The sequence below is a fragment of the Globicephala melas genome, chromosome 15, assembly GCF_963455315.2.
Source record: "Globicephala melas chromosome 15, mGloMel1.2, whole genome shotgun sequence".
NCBI lineage: Eukaryota > Metazoa > Chordata > Mammalia > Artiodactyla > Delphinidae > Globicephala > Globicephala melas.
Genome location: NC_083328.1, coordinates 71,961,106 through 71,984,800, shown reverse-complemented (window position 1 = coordinate 71,984,800; position 23,695 = coordinate 71,961,106). Strand labels below are relative to the sequence as shown.

The window sequence follows — 23,695 nt, the reverse complement described above, 5'->3', positions numbered from 1 at the left end:
CAAAATGTCTCCAGGCGTTGCCACACGTCTCCTGGGGGGCAAAACAGCCCTGGTGGAGAGCCACCGTGCCATTCCCACTGCTGTCACTCCATCACTCCAGGTAAGAAAACCACCAGCTCTCACCTGGACCCAGCATCAGCCTCCTCCTAGACTCCCTGACTCGGTCCCCTCTCTGCTTTCAGCCCATCCACGTGAGCAGCCAGAGTGAACCTTCACAAGCAACAAGCTGACCCGGTCTGTCCCTTTACTCAGAACCCTTTGGTGGCTCCTCGTTGCCCTCAGAACACCGTCCAAACCCTTCAACGTGGCTTCCAGGGCTGACCACAGTCAGGCTCACGCCATCCTCTCCAACATCATTTCTCGGTTGCCCTCCTTCCTTTGTACTTTATGCCCCGGTCACACCAAATTACCTGTGGTTGGAAGGACACAATATGCTCTTCTGTGTCTGCGTACTTTTAGGCAAGCTGTTCTTCTGCCTGTAATTCCCTTATTCCCTTTGTATAACTGAAAATCTCTTATTTGTCCTTCAAAACCCTTCTCAGATGAGTCCAGGAAGCCTTGTCTCACCACCTTATACACATGACCACTCCCTCCCTTGGGAGGTCTCTGTTCATTGAATGCACACCTACACATGTCCTAATTTATTTGCTATTACTTCTGCCTCTGCTATTAGACTCCTTGAGGCCAAGAACTGTGACTTATTTATGTTGTGTTCCTGGTGCCCAGTGCAGTGCTAGGCAGTTAGCAGGTACTTAGCGAATACTTGTTAAGCTGATAACTTTCTTTCCCACTAGGTGGTAAGGTACGCGAAGGCTCCCTTTCACCTCTACCTCTCCGTGATCCCAAGGATAGAACATGGCCCAGAGTAGGTGCTCAATTAAAACTGATCAAATTTAACTGAACCCCAAGGAGTCCCTTAATCCTGTTTAAGCCACAATCCCTGCAGCATTCCCTGGACACCAGACCTCTTCCCTCCCTCAGACCTTTGATGAGGCCACTGGCAGCGCCAGGAATGCCCTGGATCTCCGTGACATTGTTTCGGGTGAAGTACTCATCACAGGTGGCGTTGAGGAATCGGGAGGAGCAGAAAAGGCCCCAGAGCCGTGTGGTCACTGTCTCATTTCCTTCCCAAGCCAGCTTGGCACAGACATCAAAGCCATGGCGAGACAGCGTGCGGTTCCCCAGGAGGCAGATCCTAGGGAGAGAAACAAGGGAGGAGGGTGGTGAGGGACGTAACTTTGCCCTGGTTTCACAGTAGAACCGCCATGGGAGCACGAAAAACATAGATGCCAGGGCCCCATATCCAGAGATTCTGATTTAATTGGGATGGAGCCCAGGATATGTGTTCTTTCAAAGCTCCCCACAAGTGATTCTTTTCTTTCCCCCAGGCCCTGGGAATCCTAATCCCTGGACCACCAGGGAATTCCCTCCCCCCAAGTGATTCTAACATGCAGCCACGGCAGAGAACCACTGCTTTCGGGCGATGCTATTTCAGCACCGTGGACAGCAGTCTCCGTGTGCCGTTCTTCTGGGCAGTGGGATGTAGGGGAATGTGCCCTAGGGAGAGAGGCAGAACCAACAGGGATCTGAGCCCCGAGACCCTCTCTTCTATGTCCTTTCCCATGATAGAGAAGGTGTTTAATACTAAGAGGTTGTCACATTCCAGAAGGTTGTCTCTACCCAAGAAAGGTTCCCTAACACAGACCGGTCTTCCCTTTAGAAATTGTTCCACTTGGCTCTTCCTAAGTCCACCTCACCAGCCAGCCCTTGACCCTCACAAGGAAAACTGTGCACACCTCCAAAAAATGTTATCCCATCCTAAAGAGATTTCCCTTAAACCAGGAGAGGTTTTCCCTCCCAAGGGAGTTTATTGTAAATCCACAACCACTCTGATTCTGAGAGATGGGGGCAGGGGGGTTGGCAGAGACTGGTGTGAAGACCCTGAAACCAGTCCAGGGAGGAGGGGGAGGATGCCTGAGGCTCAGGGCAGTAGCACTTACGGGAAGTTGGGTGGGTCAAAGGCAGATTTGATGACCCCGGCATAGATGGCCAGGATGGAGAGGATGACACAACCCAGGAAGACAAGGGCAAACTTGTTGACATACTTGACTCCCACAAATACCACGGTGGCCATGCAGGTGAGCACGCAGGTGCCATACACACGCATATTGTTCAGCATGGCTGCCGCCTCCCCACTGGCATCTTCTGCCTTGAAAATGGCCATAGCTGGGAAGAGGTAAGCCTGTGGGAAAGGGGTGCGGAGGTCAAGTAAGTAGGTAACCCACTAAGTAACCAACTAAGAATCACCCCAAGGAAATAACCCGAGGTGCAGGCAGGGCTTTGGAGAAAAGATACGCATCACAGCATATTTACAGTAGTACAAGACTGGAAATGACATCCAATGATAGGGGAACAGTTAAGGAAATCATGGTCTAGCCTGCAAGGACCATACTGTCATTAAAAGATTGTATTGCAGAAATGTTGGGAGCAGTTATTAAGTTCTATTCTTTTGTTATCAAGTATAGTTCTTAATGATTATTTATTGTTCTTATTATTTCAATAGGAAAGGCAGATATAAATTAGACATTCATCCCTAGAGGACTGGGTAAATAAATCATGATATTTCCGAATAGACTATGTAGCTGTTAAAAAGGACAACATAGATTTATATGAACTGACTCAAAAAGGCTATCCATGTTATATTAGGTAAAAACAATCAATTTTTGAAAAGAATGTGTCTTATCTCATTTTTGTAAATATATATGTGTACTTACATGTGACTATATACACACATATGTGTATATATGTCTGTCTGTGTGTAGATACATCAAAATGTTAACAGTCGTTTCCCCTGAATGGTAAAAATGTGAATAATCTTTATTCTTTTTGCACATCTGTATTTTCCATAATTTCTATACTAAATATTAATATATTCTTACAAAAGTTATTTTCACTTGTGATATTTGCAAAGAGGGTCTTGCATGATTAGAGAAAGCTATAGAGTTATATTTTCTAAAGACAGAATACAATATCACAAAAAACTAGAAGGACACACCCAATGATAGTGATGATTTGCCTTAGGAGACTGGTATTTCCTTTTTTACATTCTTTGATTTTTTTCCAATTTTATGCAATGGGTAGAATTGCTTTTATAATAGTTCTTTGATTTTGTAAAAGCCATAGAGGTCTATTATTATTCTCTCATAATTTGGCTTTTGGGGTCCTTTATTCCCCATCTACCCTCCCTGCCCCTGGACTCCTCCATTCCATCCCAAAACCAGAAGCTGCAACATCTGTTAGTTCTAGTTCTCTGAAGCCGAGTGGTTGGGTGGACAAGCACGGGCTTCAGGGTCAGGAAGACACAGGTTCATATCCCTTCCATACATCCCTTAAACTCTCTGAGCCTTGCTTTCCGCATCCATAAAATGGGGACATCTTCTAACTAATGCAAGGGTCATGAGGATAAAATAAAATGGTACGTTGAAGGCCACGGGGCCTGGGTAGAGTAGGGGTTTGGGAAATAAATGTCAGCCCCACTTTCTATATACCAAGGAACCCTCTTCAGCTCCCACCTCACCTCCTCCTGCAGGGGCAGGAAGAACCGAGACCAAAGTCAGCAGCCGTCCACTTCGAACACTGCCCAGGGACCTGACTTCTCATCAGTCACTGCTTCTAACAGATAGATCTCTTTCTCAGCTCCCTCTTCTTCTCCTCTGCCATCCGCTAGCCATCAGCCCTCTACCACTAACATTCACAGAGTGCTTAGCACTGTCCCTGGCACACAGTAGGCAATCACTGTGTGACATGACTTATTATTTCTTATTTCATGATTTTACTCTTCCCAACCCACCTCTGCCACTCGGTAGCTGAGTGACCTTGAGCAAGTCATTTCACCTGTCTGAGCTTATCATTTGTAAAATGGGCATAATAATACTTAAACCTCATGAGGATTCAAGCTAATGACCGTAAAGCACTTGGAACTCTGCTGAGAGCACAGTGGGTGCCTGATAAACGACAGCTGTTCATGTTACATAATTAGTGTATCCTGTCTCCCCAACTAGACTGTGAACTCTTTCCAGACAGAACCGTGTCTGATTTTCCCTTGGCCTTACTTAGTGACCCAGCCTACAGGAGGTGTCCAGGGAGCATCAGTTAACTGACTGACAGCCTGGGGCCCGCACCTCCTCCTTGGCCCCTCTCACCAGCAGGATTTCGATGGTGCCCAGGATGTACATGGCCCCAGCAAACGTAGTGCCCAGGTAGAAGCAGAGGCCCACAGCGCCCCCAAACTCTGGACCCAGAGACCTGGAAATCATGTAGTAGGAGCCGCCAGCTGCAGAAAAAACCCAGTATCAGCAAGAGGTTCGAGGGGGCACTGGGCTGCCGTAGGGGATGAGGGAGGATCAGAGACAGTGGTGGGAAGGAGGTTGCTCTGGGCCTCCCAAGCCTTACAAGCTGTAGCCCTAGGACTCAAGGGAGACCCAGCCAGACACTCTGAGTGGCTTCTCTAGCACTAATTCCCATGTTGCTAATTACCCTCTAAGGAGGTCATGGCTCAGAAAATAGGATGATGGAGAGGAGGATCTCAGGCAAAGGGAGGAGATCTTGCATTGCCCCATTCAACGCCATCAACACCTCCGTCCCCTCCCCTTCACACGGCTGCCCCCATCTATCCCACGAAAACGCCGTAACCCAGCCCCCGAATCTGCGGTATTGCTTCTCTGGGGTCCCGATGGTACCCAAAGCCCAGGACACTGTCCCTCCTTCCAACTACCCAGGCCTCCCTCCCAACCATCCAGGCCCCTTCCCCTCCAAGAAGCCCCAGTCACATACCAGGCACAACACCATTGGTTGCAATTGCACTCATGGAAATGGCCGTGAGCATCGTCTGTGAGGAGAGAGATCGTCAGAGTGGCGAGTAGGGTGGGGGCCAAACCTTCTACCCCATAAACACCCTCCAGACCCACAAGTTCTCTTCCATCGAGCTTGTCCTCGGTCCTGTTCCAACTCCTACTCCTGCCAAGTCCTTCTTGTCCAGAAAACCCCTTCTTCACCAAGCACATGAAAGAAACGCAAGCTATAGCATCAGAGAGCTCTGGAAACCCCAGCTTGGCCTCTGACCAGCTGTGTGACCGGAGACAAGTCACTTCAGTTCTCTAAGCCTCAGTTTCTTCATTTATTAAATAGGCAGGTGTACTAGCTTCAGCACTGGCTACTCACACGCAGAGGGGGCTCAAGGGTCACATGTGAGGAAACGTAAATGTCGTGAGAAGTAGGTGTTTAGTGAACATGTGATTTTTTTAGAGAGGATGGGAATAATTCAGTTACAAAGCTGTTTGGGACCCGTAGTCCCATTCTTTGTGAGTCAAGACCTACTGAAATGTTAACTACTGTGAGACTGTAGGTGAGTTTTATTTATTAATGTACACCTATCTTTTTCATCAATGAGTCTGCGGTACCTGTGTAATTACAGCCAAGCACACACACACACACAGCCAGGTGAAACCTGGTTAATAGCCATCAGGGACTAGCCTGTGAGATGCTGGAAGGACCAGGCAGACCTAATTTACTCTCAAAGATTACACGCAGTGGTTCCTATAAAAAGATCAGGTCTCATGCTTCCCCCTCCTCCCCCTCCCCCTGCCAGGTCCCTGCTCAGCCCCAGCTGCCAGGCGTCAGGAGAGGGGAGCGTGTCACTCACACAGGAGCAGCAGATGAAGACCATGCAGAAGGACTCCATGATGCCCGCGATGCCCACCACCCAAGTGAGCCGCAAGAAGAGGATGACACCAAAGATGTTCTGCAGGCACGGTAGGTACACGCCCATGAAGGTGCCCATGCGGGGGGCCTGCCAGGGAGGCCAGCGTCAGTTTCTGCAGCCCCCCAATCACTGCCAACACCCCAGGCCCACTCCTCCTACCCCGGCCCCTCCATCCCCCACTTTCCTCTTCTCTCCATCCCCGTCCCTTCATCCCTCTTCCCTCTGATTCTCATCTTGCTTCCCTCCTCCCTTCAGGCCTCTATCACCTACCCTTCAAGCCTCCCCTCCCTCTCCCCTCCATGTCTATCCCTCACCTCCCATCCCTTCCCCTCCCTCAGCATCCACCTCCCATCCCTCTGTCTCCATCATGCATCCCTCCATCTGAATCCATCTTTCCTGCCCCACCCCCTCTCCCCTCCCACCCTCCCTCCTCCCTCAGCCCTTCCTCCCCGAGGCCCTCACCTGCACCGGCTTCTTTTTTCCACCCTCATTGTTTTCTGCCTCTTCGTGCTCCCTACTTCCCTGAGGCAGGTTGGTGTAGTTGGCCAGGCCACTGAGCAGGGAGGACACCATGGGGCTGGTGTCCATCTCCTCCTGTGGAGGGAGGCTCTCAGTGTTGGGAGGCTAAGCCCTGGTCGGGGGTGGGGGGGCTAGACGGTAGGAGGCCGAGAGAGATGCAGACCAGGGGCAAACCGTTGAGGCTAGGATGAGATGAGCAAGGACGAGGAGAGCAAGGAGAACAGGGAGAGAGGGGGTTGGGGTAAGAAGGGGGATAGCAGGGGAAAAGGGGAGGAGAAGAAATGACAGGGAGTTTCAGGGAGGAAGGTGGACCTGAGGGAGAGATGGAGAGGAGGGGACTGTTCCCCAGGGAAGGAGGGAGGGGGTGGCTGATGAAGGGGAAGGTGAACTATGGGTGGAGGCCCAACTCCCCTGGCAACCCACCTCAAACAGGGCCATGTTCTTGCCATCATACTCCTTCCCCTTCTCTGTGTCGGTGCTGTTGATGAAGGGGCTGCTCTCCTTGGGGTTGCCATCACCTGAGAAGGCGGAGGAGTCAGGGTCCTGGCACCAGCTGGTTGTGGCCCACATACCTGGACGTCCAGCTTAGTGGCCGCTTTAACTCTCTGAACCTCGGTCTGCACATTGGAAAACTGGAGCCAATACTACCTCCCTTGCAGAATTTTAGTTGACAGCGCATACGAAGAGCCTAGTGCGCTCCCTGGCTCGTACGGGGTATTTAATGAACGTGGAAGTGCTCCCTTGCTCTTGGGGGTCCTACTTCATTCACCAGGGCACCCTAGACTCTCCAGCGTCCCCTCCTTGACCACAACTAGTCCATCCTGGTGTTTGGGGGTGGGGGGAAGGCAAAGAACCCTGCAGCTGAGGCCCCAAGGATACTCCACCTCTTGGAAGAGTGACCCCCCTTTGGCATCTCCTGTGTCCCTCATTCATCTTCAGTCAACAAGTATTTACTGGATGTCTCCTGTGTGCCAGCGTGGGCATGGGCATGGGGGAGTAAAACACAGAATAAGACACCATCCCAGCCCTTGGGGAACCCAAAGGCAGGGGAGAAAAACCAGCAGCCAGGAATTTCCAACCCAGAGGATAAGGTCCGCGGTAGAATATGAAAGAAGAGGTGTGGTAACACAGGAGAAGCGTTCAGCCCAGCCTGGGAGGTCACGGAAGGCTTCCCAGAGGAAGTGACGTGTCGGCTGAGAACTGAAGGATGAGTAAGAGCTAGACTGGGAGGGAGGCGGGAGGGTGTTCCAGGCAGATAGAACAGCAGAACAGCATGTTCGATGGCCCAGAGGTGAGAATGAGAGGAGTGGGTCAGAGGAGCTGGAGGAAGCTTGATCCGGCAGGAGTCTAAGGAAGGAGTACGGTGGGGTGGGGGGCAAGGATGGGGAGTAGCATGTAAAAAAAAAGAGGCTAGGAAGGTAACTGCGGGCCGGGTCCTTAAATGACTAGCCAGCCATGTTAAGGATTTTGGACTTCATCCAGAGGACAATGGGAAGTCATTGAAGAGTTTCAGGTAAAAAACACCATGAAGAGATTTGTGTTTTAGAGCAATTGCTCTGGCCTTTAGATGAAGAATACAGAAGCTAGTTAGGGACTTTCAGAAATCTGGGCAAGGGCCAATGATACCCAGACCAGAAGCAGGGCGGAACAATGAATAGACTCCAGAATTATTGGCACACATTTTCATGCCAGATATTTGAGGGTGTGGGAAGGAGGAATCTAGGATAAGGCCTGGGTTTCTAGCATGGGTAAATGGGTGGATATGGTGCTATTTAATAAACAGGGGAGGGCTTCCCTGGTGGCGCAGTGGTTGAGAGCCCGCCTGCCGATGCAGGGGACGCGGGTTCGTGTCCCGGTCCGGGAAGATCCCACATACTACGGAGCGGCTGGGCCCGTGAGCCATGGCCGCTGAGCCTGCGCGTCCGGAGCCTGTGCTCCGCAACGGGAGAGGCCACAGCAGGGAGAGGCCCGCATACCGCAAAAAAATAAATAAATAAATGGGAAAGAAGGAGATTGGGGGTGGGGAAGTTGCTGAATTTGATTGCTGGTGAGGCGCTATAGGACACCCAAGTGAATATGTCCAGAAGCACTTGGATGTACGGATCAGTCTGGGTCCCAGGAGAGAGGCCAGACAGGAGGAAGACATGGGGGTAGCCCATGAAAAGGCGTGTAGGAAGTGTGTGAAACCGTGTGCCTGGAGGAGATCATCCAAGAAGAAAGCCTCTAGGGCATTAAGGAGAGGGTCCTTTCAAAGAGATGTAAGGGGCCCTCCACAGACACACTCCCTTGGCTTCAGCCATCACACTTTCTCAGTTTCAGGGCTGAACCCCAGCAGTAGACATCTCTTTGGACTCCGGAGAAACTCTCCAATGACCAAAACAGAAGTGAAGTTGAGGCCCTACATATTCTGAATTTCCTGTCCCCTCATCTCCTGGTCCCTCTCTCTCTCCCCATCTCCCCAAATCCTCCCCAGCCTCTCCTCCTGGAAACCTTCCTTCATCTCCCAGCCAGGGTCCATCCCCAGAGCATGACCTGCTATAACCAATCTCATCCCGACTCAAAACTGTGGAAGTGATGCCTCACATCCTCAAGGGAAACCCACCACCGTCTCCTGTCACCACCTCCACTTCACTCATCAAGCCAAGAACTTCTCCCAACAGGGGCCTCCACCAGCTCACTCTTCTCCTCACATATGTGGGTTCCTGGGACTTGCAGACCGGTCCTCCCAGTGGGAGCCTGGCATGTAATAGGTGCTCAGGAAAAAGTCTGTGGAGGTGAATTCCCCCAGGCTCCCTTCCTGACCCCCAGTGTCTCAGAAGAGCTGTTTGGGGCCAGAGAGAAGGAGAAATAAAAGTGAGGTGGGTCCCTCCTCCTTTTAAAATGCTGGCAAGATGTTCCTATCACACTATGGTGGTAACTAGAGAGGTTGAAAGGGGATGAGGTGAGAAGAAATTTCTTAATGGTTAAGAAAACAGGCTGGAGCGAAGGAGATTTAGGTTCCAGTCCCAACTTTGGTGGCTGTGTCGACACGTTGGGCAAGTCACTTAAACTAAGCCTCAGTTTCCTACTTTGCAAAGGGATAATAATGGTGTTTAACTCATAGGGCTGTTGTGGGGATTAAGTAAAATAATGCCTGTTGGGCGTGCCCGGCACCTAAGTGTAGCTACTGCCGTTACTGTTACAATTACGATTACTAATAGACGTGGTACCCCGTCCAGCCTGAGCTCCCTATCCCACACGCCTTCCCCGGCAGTAAGATTTAGGGGCCCTGTCTCCTGTGGGACTGGGTCCCTCTCTCCACAGCGTCCGCTCTTAGGGGCAGGACAACCAGACACGAGAGCCCCCCATTCCTTTCACACCCCCTCCCCTCCTCCTTCGTGGCGGCGCGGGGCGCGTGCAGGGCGGGGATGGGGGGCGTCCCGGCCCGAGACCCGGCATCGAAGCACCTCCGCGCCGGTCTCCATGGCGACGGCGCGGGCAGAGAGCGCCGCGCGGAGCAGAGCCGGCCACGCGCCCGCAGCGGCTTATGTAACGCGACGCGCAGCGCGGAGCCGGACTCCCGGCCGGATCCCAGCCCCGAGATGAGGGCAGGGGAGGGAGCGGTTCGTAGGCTTGTCCCGGGTCCCGCCTTTCCACCCGCCGCCTGGGTGGGACGCCAGGCCCCCGGTCTCGTCTGTCAGGGCTGATTTCGTCCCCTCCCTGGAACACCGGTTGAAGGGGAGGGGTGAGCTTCATGAGTTCTCAGAGGAGCAGGACTACGAAGGGGGAACTCGCCCTGATTCCCCAGAGCCAGGAGTCAGGATGATGGGAGAGCGCCGTGCGGCGCGCGCGCGAGAGGCAGGGCCAGACTGAGGCTGAGCCCTCTCGGCCCCCCCCCCCCCCGCCCCCTGGGAGCTCTCCGCCCGAATCGGCTTTCATTTAAGCGGCGGCGGCCAGAGCTCCCGGGGAGGAAACAGGCTAGCGGCGCGGGCTAAGGAGCCTCCCCTGGGGGCCTGGGGCCAGGCCTGGGGGAATCCCCAAGCCAGATTGGGGGAGTAGGGGAAGGCGTCAGACCCCAAGACGAAAGGAGACCTGGGGGCCAGAGACAATAAATATCCTTGTGTCCTTTCGTCCAGAGGAGCCTTCTTACTCTGGTCATTCCCACCTCCCCGAGGTCAGGACCAAGGGTCCCCTCCTACATTTCCAAGAACCTGAGTTAAGAGATGCCAGTGGTTGTCGGCCTGGTGGTCTTCCCTCAAGCCCAGGAGGTCCTTAGAGCCGCCTGTCGTCGTCTCCAGGCACCACTGGGAGGCCTTCTTTCTCTCTCTGGGACCCAACATGCCAGACCCAGGTCCTGGCCACTCTAGTTCCAGATCCTGGACACCGATATCTAGGGAGAAAGTCTCCCCACGAGCCTGCTACACTCAGAGTCTGGGAAACTTATGGGGAGGGGTAGAACTGAGGGAGCTCCTAGTTTGACTACTGCTTCACACCCAGAGGCCACTTTTCTAGGCCACGTGAGACCCCATGGAAATCCCATGGCGCCCAGTAAGACGCCATCCTCAGGGTAGAGAAAGCAGGGACTGGGCGATTGGACCCATACCCCGTGTCTGCGGGAGCAGAGGCCCCTCCTCAGAGTGGTGACATCTGAAGGGGATCCCAGGTGGACATGGCCCCCTTTCGTTCCCTAGGAACCGCGACGGGATGGCGGGCTCTGCTGCGGACTCGACTTTGCCAAACCCCCTCCCTCCCTCAGCCTAAGCCCGCTGTGGAGGGGGGCGGCTGCAGACTGAGGTAACCTCAGGGTGACTGTGGAGATGGATGAGTTAGGCAGCCAGTAGTTCCTACCCGTACTCAGCCTCAGGGAGGAAGAAGGGGTGTCAGACAAAGGATCGGGGACCCTGGTGTCCACAGACTTCCCAAGCGACCCCTTGGCTCTGACTTGGACCCAGGATCCGGAGGACTTCAAGGCCAGGCTGCCAGTCCCTGGAAGACCCTGCTCTTTCAGCCTTGGGCCACCCCTGGGGGAGGTCTGCAGGAGTCTCGGCCCAGAGGGTCAAGCAATGCCCAGGGGAGCGTTTGAGGCGCTGAGCGCAGACAGCCAGAGCGGGAGGCGCGCTAGTGCGCAAGGGACGCAGCGCCGCTGGAGGGTGGGGGCTGGGGGCGGCTGACGGCCCTGCTGGGTGGCTGAGACCGCGGGGGGGCGGCGGGGGGCCCGAGAGCCCGAGGGGGTGGCTGGCCTCGCAGACCTCGGAGCAGGGAAAGCGCGGAGGAGAGTGGGAGCCGCGAACGGACTCACTCCAAGCCCCTCGGCTCCTAGCGAGTCTCCGCACCCACCGCAGCGCGTCCGCAGTGTCCGCGCCACGGCGCCAGGAATTCGGCCGCTGGGACCCCATTCCCGAGGCCTCACTGGGGAAGCTAGCAGAGCTGACTGGAAAGACTCTCCCCTGCCCCGCCCTTGAAACCACACTGCTATGCCAGGGTACTCAGAGGAAGGGGAAAGGGGGAAGAAAGGAGGGTGATCTTGCTTCCCGTCCCAAACCCACGGGAACGCGAGAGGGAGAAGGAGATTCCGCAAAGTAGAGCTGAAAATCCCCGGAGGGGGTACGCTTCGGTCTGAGGTCGGACCCCGGGCAGCTTTGGGGGAGGAGGCCCGGACCGCATCAAGTGACCCCTTAAGGAGACACCGCAGCCGGACGGGGGCTGTCATATGGCTCCAATCCCCCCATAGGCACCTTCCCCCCATCTTTCAGCTGGAAGTCTCAGAGCGAGGGACTGCCGCAGACTGCGCCCCCCGCAACCCCCGCGCTCTGCGCCAGGACACCAGGGTCCCTCCTCGGGAAGAGGAGCCCTCCTCCCTCCCGTCGAGCTACACGTCAGCCCGTTCTAGCTCTTCCAACCCCATTCCCACCGCCTCCCCCGCTTAGCTACCCCACGTCTGCCCCCGGGCCGCGGGCAATGGCAGCCCCTTGGCCCCCAGCCCTGTCCCCGGGCGCGGCGCATTCCAGCACCTCGTACAGTGCCTGGCGCATTCCAATGGAGCTGGGCTCCAGGCCGCCTTGGGCGCCCACCGCCCCGGTCAATCCCCGCCTCTCCTCTGAAGGAGGCGGCCCCCGCTCTGCCTCTAACCCCAGAGCCGCTTCCTCTCCTCGCCGCCCCCGGACCGCTGCTTACCAGGGTTGGCTCCCCCATCGCCGTCCTCGCAGTCCGTCAGGTTGTTTAGCATGGTGGCGGCGCGGCGCCGGGCCCGGGGATGGCTGCGGCGCCTCACCCGCGCCCCTCTGCCTGCCTCCGCCGCTCTCTCGCTCGCTCTAGCTCTCTCTCGCTCTCTGCTCCACGGAGGAAGAAGCTGCAGTGCCCGCCCGCCCGGCGCACACACACTCGCACACGGACACACGCTCACACCCGCGCGCGCCCCCTCTCAGCGGCGGCGCTGCTCGCCTCATCCCGTATGCAGGAGGCATGAGCCACTGGCGGGGTTTTGCGGGGGGGAGCGCGGGAGGGAGAAAGAAGAGGGGACGAGGGGCGGGCAGTGCGCTCTTGGAGGCCCCCTCGCACGAAAACTGGGGGCTTGCGCGGGTGGGATGGAGAGGGTGCTGCGGGGGATGGGGACCTCGCCTCCCTTGAGCAGACGTAGCTCCGCCCGCCCCCCACTCTCCGGCGCAGGCGGGGCCGGCACGTGGGCAGGTGCCATCCCGCGCCCTAAAAATAACGGCAGGGAACTAGGTCGCGTCCGCGGGGAGGCGGCCCCGCAGAGGCTGCCTGGCCGAGGGTCATCCGCCCCCTAGAGGGAAGATGAGGGGGGCTGAGGCGGCAGGGGTAGGGCGCCATGGAATATGGGTCCCTGGAGAGCCTGTCTGCAAAGCTGGGAAGGCCAGCCCCGAAGAACGGTGGAGAACCAGACCCTCTCCCATAATCACTGTTCAAGAGGTTGGAGCTAGGGATGTATGGAGGCCAGAGCTTTTAACCGAAGCACTGTGCTGCCCCCCGTGGGGTTCAGGGTCACTGGCTGAACTGTCTGGCTCATCCTGTCTTGAAATGGGAGGCATGAATCTGAGGAGTTGCAGTGAACACTTTACTGCGCTTAGACTGATGGAAGTCTTAGCATCTCACCTCCAAGGCAAATCACTGGAGCCCAAAGACAAGGACCCTCTGACTGTGGAATGACCCTGGGAAGGAGAGGTGGTGAGGAAGAGAGAAGGCAGCAGTGAGGTTTCAGGGAGCGCTGACTCCCCACTGGGGATGGTGCAGCCTTTAGGGAGGGCAGGCGGGTCGGAGGCATGCCAGGAACAGAGTGGGGGAGGGGAGAATGAGGCCGCCTGTCCGTTTGGGACCAGATTTTCTCCCGGGGCGAGAGTATCTAATCCCCTAATCCAGGATTGCTTTCTGAGGATTCCAGAACTGACATGCTTTCTGTGTTCCTCCCCCTCCCCTGACACCAGTCCCGTAGAAGCTTGATTGTCCTGGGACCCCTCAGCACCCTTAGAATCCAGGCTTGAGCCAGGGGTGGAGAGATCTCAGGAAGCGGCATCAGAGGTTTGGACCCTTTGAGTCCCTGGAAAAACCTAATTATCCAAGGAGGAGAGCAGATCAAGGGGAAATGATTTTCAGACTCTCCCAAGCCTCCAACACTAGCCCTCTAAATTCCAGGAGAGTTCCAGGGCTGGAGAGGCTCGTGTCAATCATCTTAGCTAATGCACAGCTTTCATTTTACAGGTGAAAAAGCTAAGGCCCAAAGGGTGGGGGAAAGATGACTGCCTGTGGACACTATGCCAGTGAATGGCAGAACTTGGTCTAGAATCCAGTTTCCTTTATTCCAGTTTCGGACTCTTTTCCTCAACATAACCTCTTTTTAAATGGGTCCTGCCTCCAATAGAAGGGACACGAATGCAGTCATATCCAAACTGCTCAGTGGCCTCTGATCCTTGGCTACTAAGAAAGGAACAGGGACTGGGTCGGAGATGAGCTCTCCCTTTTCTTGTGCTCAGCCTTCAGACGTGCAGCTGGAGTGGCCTCTCAGCTTGCAATTGGAGGTGGGCCCAGAGACCTTCAAGGATTCTTAAAAAACAAAACAAAACAGAACTGTCCACTCGACCAGAGGCCCAGTTCTAGGATGGGAGTTTTCAGGACCATGGACAGGGCCCGCTGCTCGGATTCCGTTGTCGCATTATTTGTCAGTGGCTTCAGATTCGGTCAACCACAGAGTCTTCAGCAGCTGACTGGAGGGGCCCTCTGAGGGATCCACCAGTAAGCTATCCCTGCCACTGTGTTTTATGGACGCCAGAAGGACTCTTTAGGGTGGAGAGCTAGGTATTCAGACCAGGTGTGAGAACTGGTCCTCTTGGCTTTCCCAGAGAGAAAACCACACACACAAAAAAGTGCAGTGAGTTTGGATTGGTGACAGAGGTTTAAAGGGTTGCAGGTGGGTAGGCCAGTGTGCAAGAGTTTCTAAGCACTGCACTCCACGCACCACCACCACCACCACCACCACCACCACCACCACCATCACCACCATTATGGTTTTCTACTACTCTGCAGAGACAGGTAATATAGTAAAATGTCTAGTAGGTTTGTCTGAGAAGCGCTGTGAAATAAATACTGAGGTTTTTCAGCAATCCCGGGTCTGGGATGTTCCCCTGGGGGTAGTTCTCTTCATCTGTGGTCCAGAGCCCTGGCTGCTCAGGGACTGAGCCTGCCCATGGAGAAAAGCTAGATCCCAAGGGAGTATAGGGGAAGGCAGGGGTGATCCTCTTCCCCTGGGCATCCCATCTGTCCACCCCCACCAGACCTCCTATCTCACAAGGCATCTGGGATTCAGGAGATGCTGGTGCTGTCTGTCCTCTGCCCTCAAACTCTATGTTTCCTTGGGCAAAACTGACGTCCTCTCAGGGCCTGTGTATCTCCATCTATGAAACGAAAGGGTTAGGCTGCATAACCCATGGGCCTTCTTCCCACCCTGAAAACTCTCAGTGCTCTCTCAATTTATCTCAGACTAAAGCCAGGGAGCTCTTCATGAGGAGACAAGACCAAGTGAAGAGACAGCCGCAAGGGGAGACCCCGGTCCTTTGATTCACACCCCCCACACACACACCTCTCAAGAAGACTGATCTCTTTTCTGGCTTCAGGCCAACCCTCTGCAGTGAGGCTTTCAGAAAACACATTGCAGGCACCTCCTGCACTGCCAGCCTGGCCTTGGCCAGTAAGATGACCCTCAGCTCTGAGCCCCAGGAACATGGCTACCAGCTCAGCACCGCTTCCCCACCCAGAGCCCTTGGAAGATCTAAGGCCAGGGGAATCTCCTCATTACAGCATCACGAGATGCAGAGCTGGGCAGGGTCTTATTTCTAAACTCCGAGTCTCTAAAATTCCTCTCCCCTCCCACCTTATGCTTCTCATAGAGAAAAAAGGTCAGGGAAGCTGCCTCCTAAATATCAGGATGGGGGAACTGGAAGGAACTTTGTAAGTTATTTTTTTAATCATCCTCATTTATGGGGAAATTGGAGTCTAGAAATGGAAAGGTACAAATTTTCTCCATGAGGTGAACTCGTGGCAGATTGGGGGCTAGAATCTGGCTTCCTGACCTGCAGCCCAGGGCCCCAGCCACTGAATCAGGACCAGGAACTGTCTGGAAGAAACTGGAGCCACCTTACTGGGTCCTCTTTCCATGAAAGGCAGGCACAGTGTTCCTCCTTATGGCTTAATCCCTATCCATCTTTGTCTCTATATCATTAGCCCCACGGCCTAACCCACCCACCCCCAGCTGTGGCCTCATGGAACCAAGGCCCTGAACTCCTTTCTTCACTCTTCTCTCCCCCACCTGCAGGCCCCGTCCTCCAGACCCCAGACCCTTGCAGTGAATTGACGAGTCCGGCACAGAGCACACCCCATACACACAGGGCTCGCAGCAGACACGTCAACCACCATCGTCTCCGTGGTAACCGGGGGCTTAATTAACAGGCTGCAGCCCTGTCACCATGGAAATGGCACCCCAACAGCCCCCCATTCCTCGGCAGATTCAGCCCATCTTCCCTCTTTCTCAATCAGGACCCCTTTCTCACTGTACCCCCCCCATCCCCACCCCACCTGGAGAGCTGGTGCCCGCAGATCGCTCTGGTTCATTGAGAAGAGGGAGGGGAGATGAGGGGGATGAGAGAGAGAGAGAGAGAGAGAGAGCAGCCCATCACCATGGCAACTACAGCCCCGTTCATAACCAGTTTGTTGCCATGGAGATTTCCAGGCCTCACCTTGGGCTGAGGTACTGGGCCGTGAGGTTCTGAGTCCTGGCTTGAGGAGTGGGTGACTGGAGAACTCCTTGGATGGGCTGGAGATCTCCAGATCAGGTATTTTTACCAATAATTCAGTGTCATTCTTCCCAATTTACAGATAAAGAGACTGAAACAGGAGGTTTGGGTATGGGGGAGGCAGAGAACATCACTCTTCTAGATCATCAAAGGATTTGAGCATTTTTATGGCTAGAAGGACCCTCAGGTAGCTTCCTGTTCAACTTCTTTATACTACAGATGGGGAAACTGAGGCCCAGAGAGGGGAAGCAGTGTGCCCAAGGCCACACCACAGAGGCTGTGCTAGCGAGTGGATAGGCTACATCGTGGTCTTGCTCCAGTCCCCTAGCATAAGTTGGCTCCCTCTCACTCCATGGGGACACATTCCAACTCCTGTTAGTCTTAACCAGGCCCAGCGCTCTTCCCAGTGCCCTGTCTTCCTCTATGAGAAACTGAGGCACAGCAGGGAGTGGTGCAAAGGGATGGGGGAGTCGCTCAGAATTGTAACAGTTGGTCCCAGGTTCAATTCTGTCCAGCCAAGTCACCATCCATCTTCCCATGGTACAAATGAGGCAACTGAGGCATGTGGGCTGCTGCCCAGTGTTAGTGGTAGATTCAAGGATCACCTTCTGACTTGCTTCTTTCCTCCCCTGTAAGTCGCATTCCCACCTATAGCTGATCTCCTGGCAGCAGGAAGCACCTCCAGGGGCAAACTCCACTCCCTGGGTCCAGAGTGAAAGGTAACACTTGTATGTAAATGACCTACAAACCCTCCCCCAAGCGTTCCCCCTCCTCCCACATGCTGCCATCTCTCCCTAAGGGGCCTGGGTGATGACAACAGGTGGGGAGAGCATCCCCCTGGGGCCAGAGCACTGGCACAAAAACAGCTGTGGGAAAGATACCAGCAGATTTTATGTTCCCCTAGGGAGCCCTTGTCCACTTCCCCGTGTAGCGACCTACCAAGGAGAGGTGCTGGAGGCTGTCTCAGGGCCTAAGAGGTTCAAAATCCCCAAATTACTCTCAAGATGGAACTTCAGTAAACTGCTGCACACAGGTACCCATCCCACAGATAGACACAGAAATACACACATCAACATGCCAATCAACACACTGGCATACAATGACACACGTAAGCACTGACTCACTGACTGCCCCACAGGTCAACAGAGCTAGCGTGGGATGCTTCTCCCTCAAGACATGCAAAGACACACACACACACCGCCTCTGCCACAAGCCCACAGCGTTCCAGATTCACATCCAATTTGCACACACACCTGCACACCCAACACTGGGAGCCGTACTTTACTTCATTATGCAAGAGCTTGGAAATGGGAATGGAAAGACGGAACAGTCACCTTGGGATAAGAGAGCGAGCCGTCTTATTCTCAAGCCAGGGGGTGGGGAATGACAGGAGAGAAGGCAAGGTAGGGGAAGCGGGAGTCTACAGCCACTCCCCCTCTTATCTGATGAGCAGGAAGCACCTACTAAGTGCCGGGCTGTGGGCTTGGTACTCGGAACACAAAGTTAAAAGGATGTGGTCCCTGCCCTTGAGATGTAGGAGACACACAAGTAAATAACTTCCATCCATTGGGACATGTGCTATAATAGTGCAGTGGTCAGGCAGAAGAGGAATGTCTGCCTCTGCCTGGAAGTGAGGGAACGTGAAAAAGATTTTCAGAAAAGGTTAAATGAGCTATAACTTACAGAGTGAGGAGGAGTTTCCCTGGCTAATGGAGGTGGGAGAAGAACACGGACAGGTATACCAGGAGCAGATGAGGGAAGGGTTTGAATGACAGACTAAAGGGTTTGCCATTTATCCTACAAGCGATGGGGGGGGGGGCGGGGGGGGCGTTGTGTGGTGTGAACAGGATTGGAGGCAGGCAGACCAGTGAGGAGGCTGTGGTCATGGCCACGTGAGAGATGATGGAGGTTTGGACCAGGGTGATGATGACAGGAGGAGAGATGTGGCCAGATTCAGGATAAGTTTTGAAGGTGAAGTGGCCAAGACATGAGGACCAATCAGATCTGGTGGGAAGAGAAAAGGGGGCGTTGAGAATGGCTTCTAGAGCTCTGACTTTTACTCCTGTGGGGATAGCAATAATTATGGCTGATGTAAAATATGCTCGTGTATCTACGTCTATACCAACTGTGAAAATGAGAAAAGGGGCAGATTATGGGAAAGATGAAGAAAGGAAAGAGCCCCCCAACATGACAACGTCCAGGAGACGGTTGGTTCACGGGACTGGAGCCCTGCTGAAATATACGCCTCAGTCTGGTCATCTATCCAATGCAGAGGTTCGCCAAATAAACCCCTAAAGGGTTTTTGGTGCTTAGTTTTGCTGGGGTCAGGGTGAGCTCACCTGCGGCTCAGCAGCGACCCCTGGCGGCCCGGGGAGGCTCTTCCTCCTCCCCGCGCTGGGGCCAAGCGAGTTCTCCACGTTCCTTTCAGGCCTGAGGGGCCCAGAGTCAGGCAGGGGACCCCAGAAAAGTGGCCCCTGCGGAGAAGACTGTGTGTGCATCCAGGATGCTAATTCTTCACGGAAGCCTAGAAGGATCCCTTCCCTCCTCTCTCTTCTGTACCCTGCATGTAACTTCCATTACAAGACCACTGCAGTGGGCCCTCCAGGAAGACGCCCCCAATACAGCCTGAGCTGGCTCCACCCACCGCTTGTGGAGCTGGAGTAGAAAGAGCTAAGCGAATCCCCCAGGGACGGGACTAGAGTGCCCACGGAATCCTGCCAGGATCTAGCTGCCCGGGGACCAAATTTCTCAGTCTCCTGTCTTCTTCCCGGGATCCCCAGGCGCTGTCCGCGACGCCTCCTGGGTGACTGAGGATTGGAGACCTAGCGACCCGGACTCATGTCTCCTCCCTCCCTCAACTCCACCCCTATACTACTAGCCCAACCCCTTCGTCTCTGGTCCCGCCCTTTTCTGCCCCCAAAACAAGATAGTCCTGCCTCCACCCATTGGCTGTGGACGCACACGGCCCTCCCTTTCCCTGGTTCCACCTTCTTCCCCTCTGGTCCCGCCCCCTACCCGAGATGACCCCGCCCCTTTATTGCGCTCCGGCCCAGCACCCTGGACCCTAGCTTCTTTATAAGATCCGCCCCTTCGCCTCTAGCCCCACCCTCTTCCCTGTGTCCCCTCCCACCTCAAATGTGGTCCCTCCCTTCATCATTTCCCCTCCAGCCTTCCCCCAGTTCCCTAGGTTCCACCTCCTCTCCCTTCTCTGGCCTTCGGCTGGGACCCTCTGCCTACCAGTCCTGGTCCCACCCTTCCCAACAGAAGGCCCGCCCACAGTGTCCCCTCCCCTTCTCTCGCCCCGCCCCACTCCGGCAGGCCCCGCCCCCTGCGGCCTCTACCTTTGGCGTCTTCCCCTGAGAGGCGACGGAGATCGGCTGCTGAATGCCGGTGGGACTCCGAGTCAGAGGTCCCGGCAGGCCCCGCGGGGGGCAGTGAAGTGACAGTGAACCTGCGGCTCATGGTGCGGAAAGGAGCCGGGCGGCCGCGGTACGGGCCCGGATCGCACAAGTGGCCGCAGCCGGGCTCCAGGAGGCAGAAAGAGCGTATTCCCCCATCCCCGCCGGCCGCCCCCCGCCGGCCGTGGCGCCGCGCAGGGTCCTAGTGCCCTCTGTAATGAGCCACTGTATCTGGCCACTGCGCTTTGAGGCCCTGGGCTGTCAATTCCACTGGAAGCGCTTGAGGATCCAACCTGCTGCTGAGAGCCACCCCTGCACCTCCCCTGCATCAGGAGCCCGGGCCCTCCTCGGCTGGGGTCTCCTAAACACCTGGGTTTAATTCACTCATTCAGCACATCTTGATAGCGCGCCTGTGTTTGAGGCTTTGGTGCTAGGCACTGATACAGCATTGGATAAGATCGACTGGCTTCCTGCCCTGGTGTGGCTCAAATTCTAATGAGTGAGAGGAGAAAGATTACAAGTGAGCAAACGCATAGACAAGATAATTTGAGACTGTGGTATATGTTAAGGAGAAAAAGTAGGGCCAAGGGGTAATGACTAGGGGGAAGGACTACTTTAGGGGATGATCTAAGAAGACCTCTCAGAAGATGTGATATTTGACCTGAGCCCTCACTGATGAGAAGGAGCCAGCTAAGCAAAGATCTGGAAGAAGAGCTCTCTAGCAGAGAAAATAGCAAGTGCAAAGGCCCTGGGGTGAAAAGAAGCCTGGACTGTTCAGGGAGCAGCAAGAAGGCCAGTGTGTCTGGAGCAGAGTGAACGGAGAATAGAGTGATGGAGATGAGGGAGGAGAGGAGGGCAGATCGTATGGTCTCTTGAAGCCTTCAGGGAGGAGTCTGGATTCTTTTCTAATCTACAAGGGAAGTCATGGGAAGTTTTTGAGTAGGGGAACGTTGGCTGCTGGATGAAGACTCAACTAAGGGCAGGAGTGGAAGCTGGGAGTCAATTAGGAGGCTCCTGCAACCCCCAGGTAAGTGGTGATGATTAGCCGGGCTAGGGTGGTGGCAGTTGTCCAATTCCAGATACATTTTGGAAGTAGAACCTACAGGACCTGCTGCTGGATTGGACATTGCATGTAAAGGAAAGAGGAGTCAAGGAGGACTCCTAGACTCTCATGCACTGCTGGTGGGAGTATAGATGGGCAACACCACTTGGGAAAATTGTTCCATCAGCTAAAGCTGAACTTATACATACCTGTCTACTCTGCAATTCCACTCCAAGATACATGCCCCAAAGAAATGGCCCGTGAGCCACAACTACTGAGCCCATGTGCCATTACTGCAGCCCGCGGGCCTAGAGCCCGTGCTCCGCAACAAGAGAAGCCACCACAATGAGAAGCCCGCGCACCACAACAAGCAAGCCCCGCCCACCGCAACTAGAGAAAGCCCGTGCGAAGCAACAAAGACCCAAAACAGCCAAAAATAAATAAATAAAATAAATTTATTTTTTTAAAAAAAACCAGACACAAAAGAGTATATACTGTAAAATACTCTTTAAATAAAGTAAAAAATAGTCAAAATCTATCTTTAAGCTGTTAGAAGTAATGGTGGTAACTCTTGGGATGAAGGGGTAGTGATTAAAAAGGGGCATGAGGGGGCTTTTAGGGTGCTAAGAATGTTTTGTTTCTTGATCTTGTTGCTGGTTAGACAGTCGTGTTCAGTTTGTTGAAATGTACACTTATGACGGGTCAAGCTGTCTGAAGGTTTGTTACATTAGAGCAATGGTTCTCAACTCGGGGCAGTTTTGCCCACCAGGGAACGTTTGGCAATATTCAGAGACATTTTTGGTGTCACAACTGGAGGAGGGTGTCACTGCATCTAGTTGGTAGAGGCCACCTGTGCCATCTAGTCCTACACCAAGACTGCCAGCCAGGAGCCGCAGATTCACCATCGCCTCCCTGCACCCTGTCCCCATGTTAGGGCCCGTGATAGAGGGAGGGAGACTGACCCTGAATGGGTCTAGCATCTGTCCATGGATCCCGCTACCTCCTGGAGGAAGGCATCAAACGTCCTACAGTGTATGGACAGTCCCCCACAACTAAGAGTAATTTGATCCAAATTGTCAATAGTGCCGAGGTTGAGATACCCTGTGCCAGAATAAGGAGTTTAACAGATCCCTAGATTTTAAGACTGATCAGGTTCTAAGCTCGATTGAGGGCAGATGACGTTGTCTTTTATTCAGGTGGTGACAACCAATGGAGGAGTATGCTTGGAAGGTGGCGCCCGAGAGCTCAGGTGGACCCGGTATATTGAGATATCTCTCCGGCACCTAAGGATCATGCGGAGGTGGCAGTCGAACATCTGATTCTGGAGCTCAGGGGAGAGTATAAGGCTGGGGATATAAATTTCGGCGTCTTTAGCAGAGAGATGCTGTGTAAAGCTGCAGGGCTAGACGAGATCACAGGGAATGCGTGTACACAGCGAAGACGTCCAAGGATAGAGCACAGGGGCACACCATCATTTAAAGGTTGGCAAGAGGGAGATCCTAGCGAGAGGGGAGAAGAACCAGGAGGAAGGGGTGACCCAGAGAACAAGTGACGAAACATTTCAGGAAGAAGGGCATTATCCACTGGGTCAAAAAAGCCAAGAGATGGTATGGAACGAGCCCAGAGAAGTACCCACTGTATCGGGCTACAGGAAGATCACAGGTGGCTTTGAAGAGAGTCATTTCAGTGGAGGAGTGCAGTGGGTGCCAGGTTGCAGATGACTGAGAAGAGAATAGGAGACAGTGAGTAGAAACCGTACTTTGGGGATGTTTTCCTGTGGATGGGGGTGGGCAGTAGAGAAATGGAACAGAACTGAGAGACGGGTCTAGAGGGATTTTAAACAAGCCATATTAAGGAACATTTGTATGCCAGTGGGAGTGGGTCATTCCTGAGTGAAAAACGGGTGAGTTAAGAGAGAGGGGCCCCACCCACAGGAAGCTTAGGAAGAAGTTCCCTGAACCTCTCCTTACACTCCCACCCGGGGCCCCGGGTGTGGAAGATGATCAAAGCTGACCAAGCCCATCACCTCCACTCACCTGGCCCGACCCTTCAGTCAAGTCCCTCTGCCCTCCTGGAGGGTCAAATCCATCCTCCTCAGCCTGCCACTTCGACCTTCTCTCATCTAGCCCACACCACCATTCCTATCTCAACCATTCCAGAACCCTCTCTGCTCAAACCACATACTAGAGTTCTGAGCCATTTCTAGTTCCCCCAAACGCCCCCTTGCTTTTTCTGTCCTCCCAGCATTTATGCCAAGAGCTCACATTCCAATCCCAAGGGAACGATCACCAGCTAGGAGACTGCAGGTCAGCTGTGTAATTCTGTGCCACAGTTACCCATTTATAAAGCAGGGGGAGGGAGTGATAGCAATAGTAATAGTACCTCTAAGGTAAGAGTAGTACCTGTCTCACAGGGTTGTTTTAAGGATTGGCTGTGTTAACTCACATAAAGCACGTGCAACAGTGCCCGGCACATAGTCCGTGCTGTGCTAGGGGTAGTTCCTATCATCACGTATATAATCCATATTTTATTTATCCACTGCCTTGCTTCTGCGCACTTAGGTTGTTACCAGTTTCTCATTCTATGAACAATGCTGCGATTCACATCCTTCTAGGTGTTGTTTTGTGCACACGTGGGCGAGGGTTAGAGAGTAGGAACATTTTTAGGGTTAATGGTTCTTGGTAAATTATCCTCG

At 54.1% G+C, this 23,695-nt stretch overlaps 1 protein-coding gene across 2 annotated transcripts in view; it reads right to left on the bottom strand.

Annotated features, from left to right (window-relative positions):
• Positions 1-20,103, bottom strand: part of SLC12A5 (solute carrier family 12 member 5) — a 38,172-nt gene extending 18,069 nt beyond the window's left edge. The window contains exons 1-8 of one of the 2 annotated variants that reach the window (XM_060285125.1): positions 19,902-20,103; positions 6,704-6,798; positions 6,224-6,355; positions 5,702-5,848; positions 4,834-4,888; positions 4,203-4,333; positions 2,001-2,242; positions 984-1,195 (exon numbers count right to left, since the gene is read on the bottom strand). In XM_060285125.1, coding sequence (XP_060141108.1) covers positions 984-1,195; positions 2,001-2,242; positions 4,203-4,333; positions 4,834-4,888; positions 5,702-5,848; positions 6,224-6,355; positions 6,704-6,798; positions 19,902-20,022 — 1,135 coding nt within the window. In that variant the 5' untranslated portion in view covers positions 20,023-20,103. Of the gene's footprint in view, positions 1-983; positions 1,196-2,000; positions 2,243-4,202; positions 4,334-4,833; positions 4,889-5,701; positions 5,849-6,223; positions 6,356-6,703; positions 6,799-12,433; positions 12,853-19,901 lie in introns of those variants that run through there. The other variant, XM_060285126.1, reaches the window with a different exon arrangement.
• Between the last annotated feature and the right edge of the window lie 3,592 nt (positions 20,104-23,695).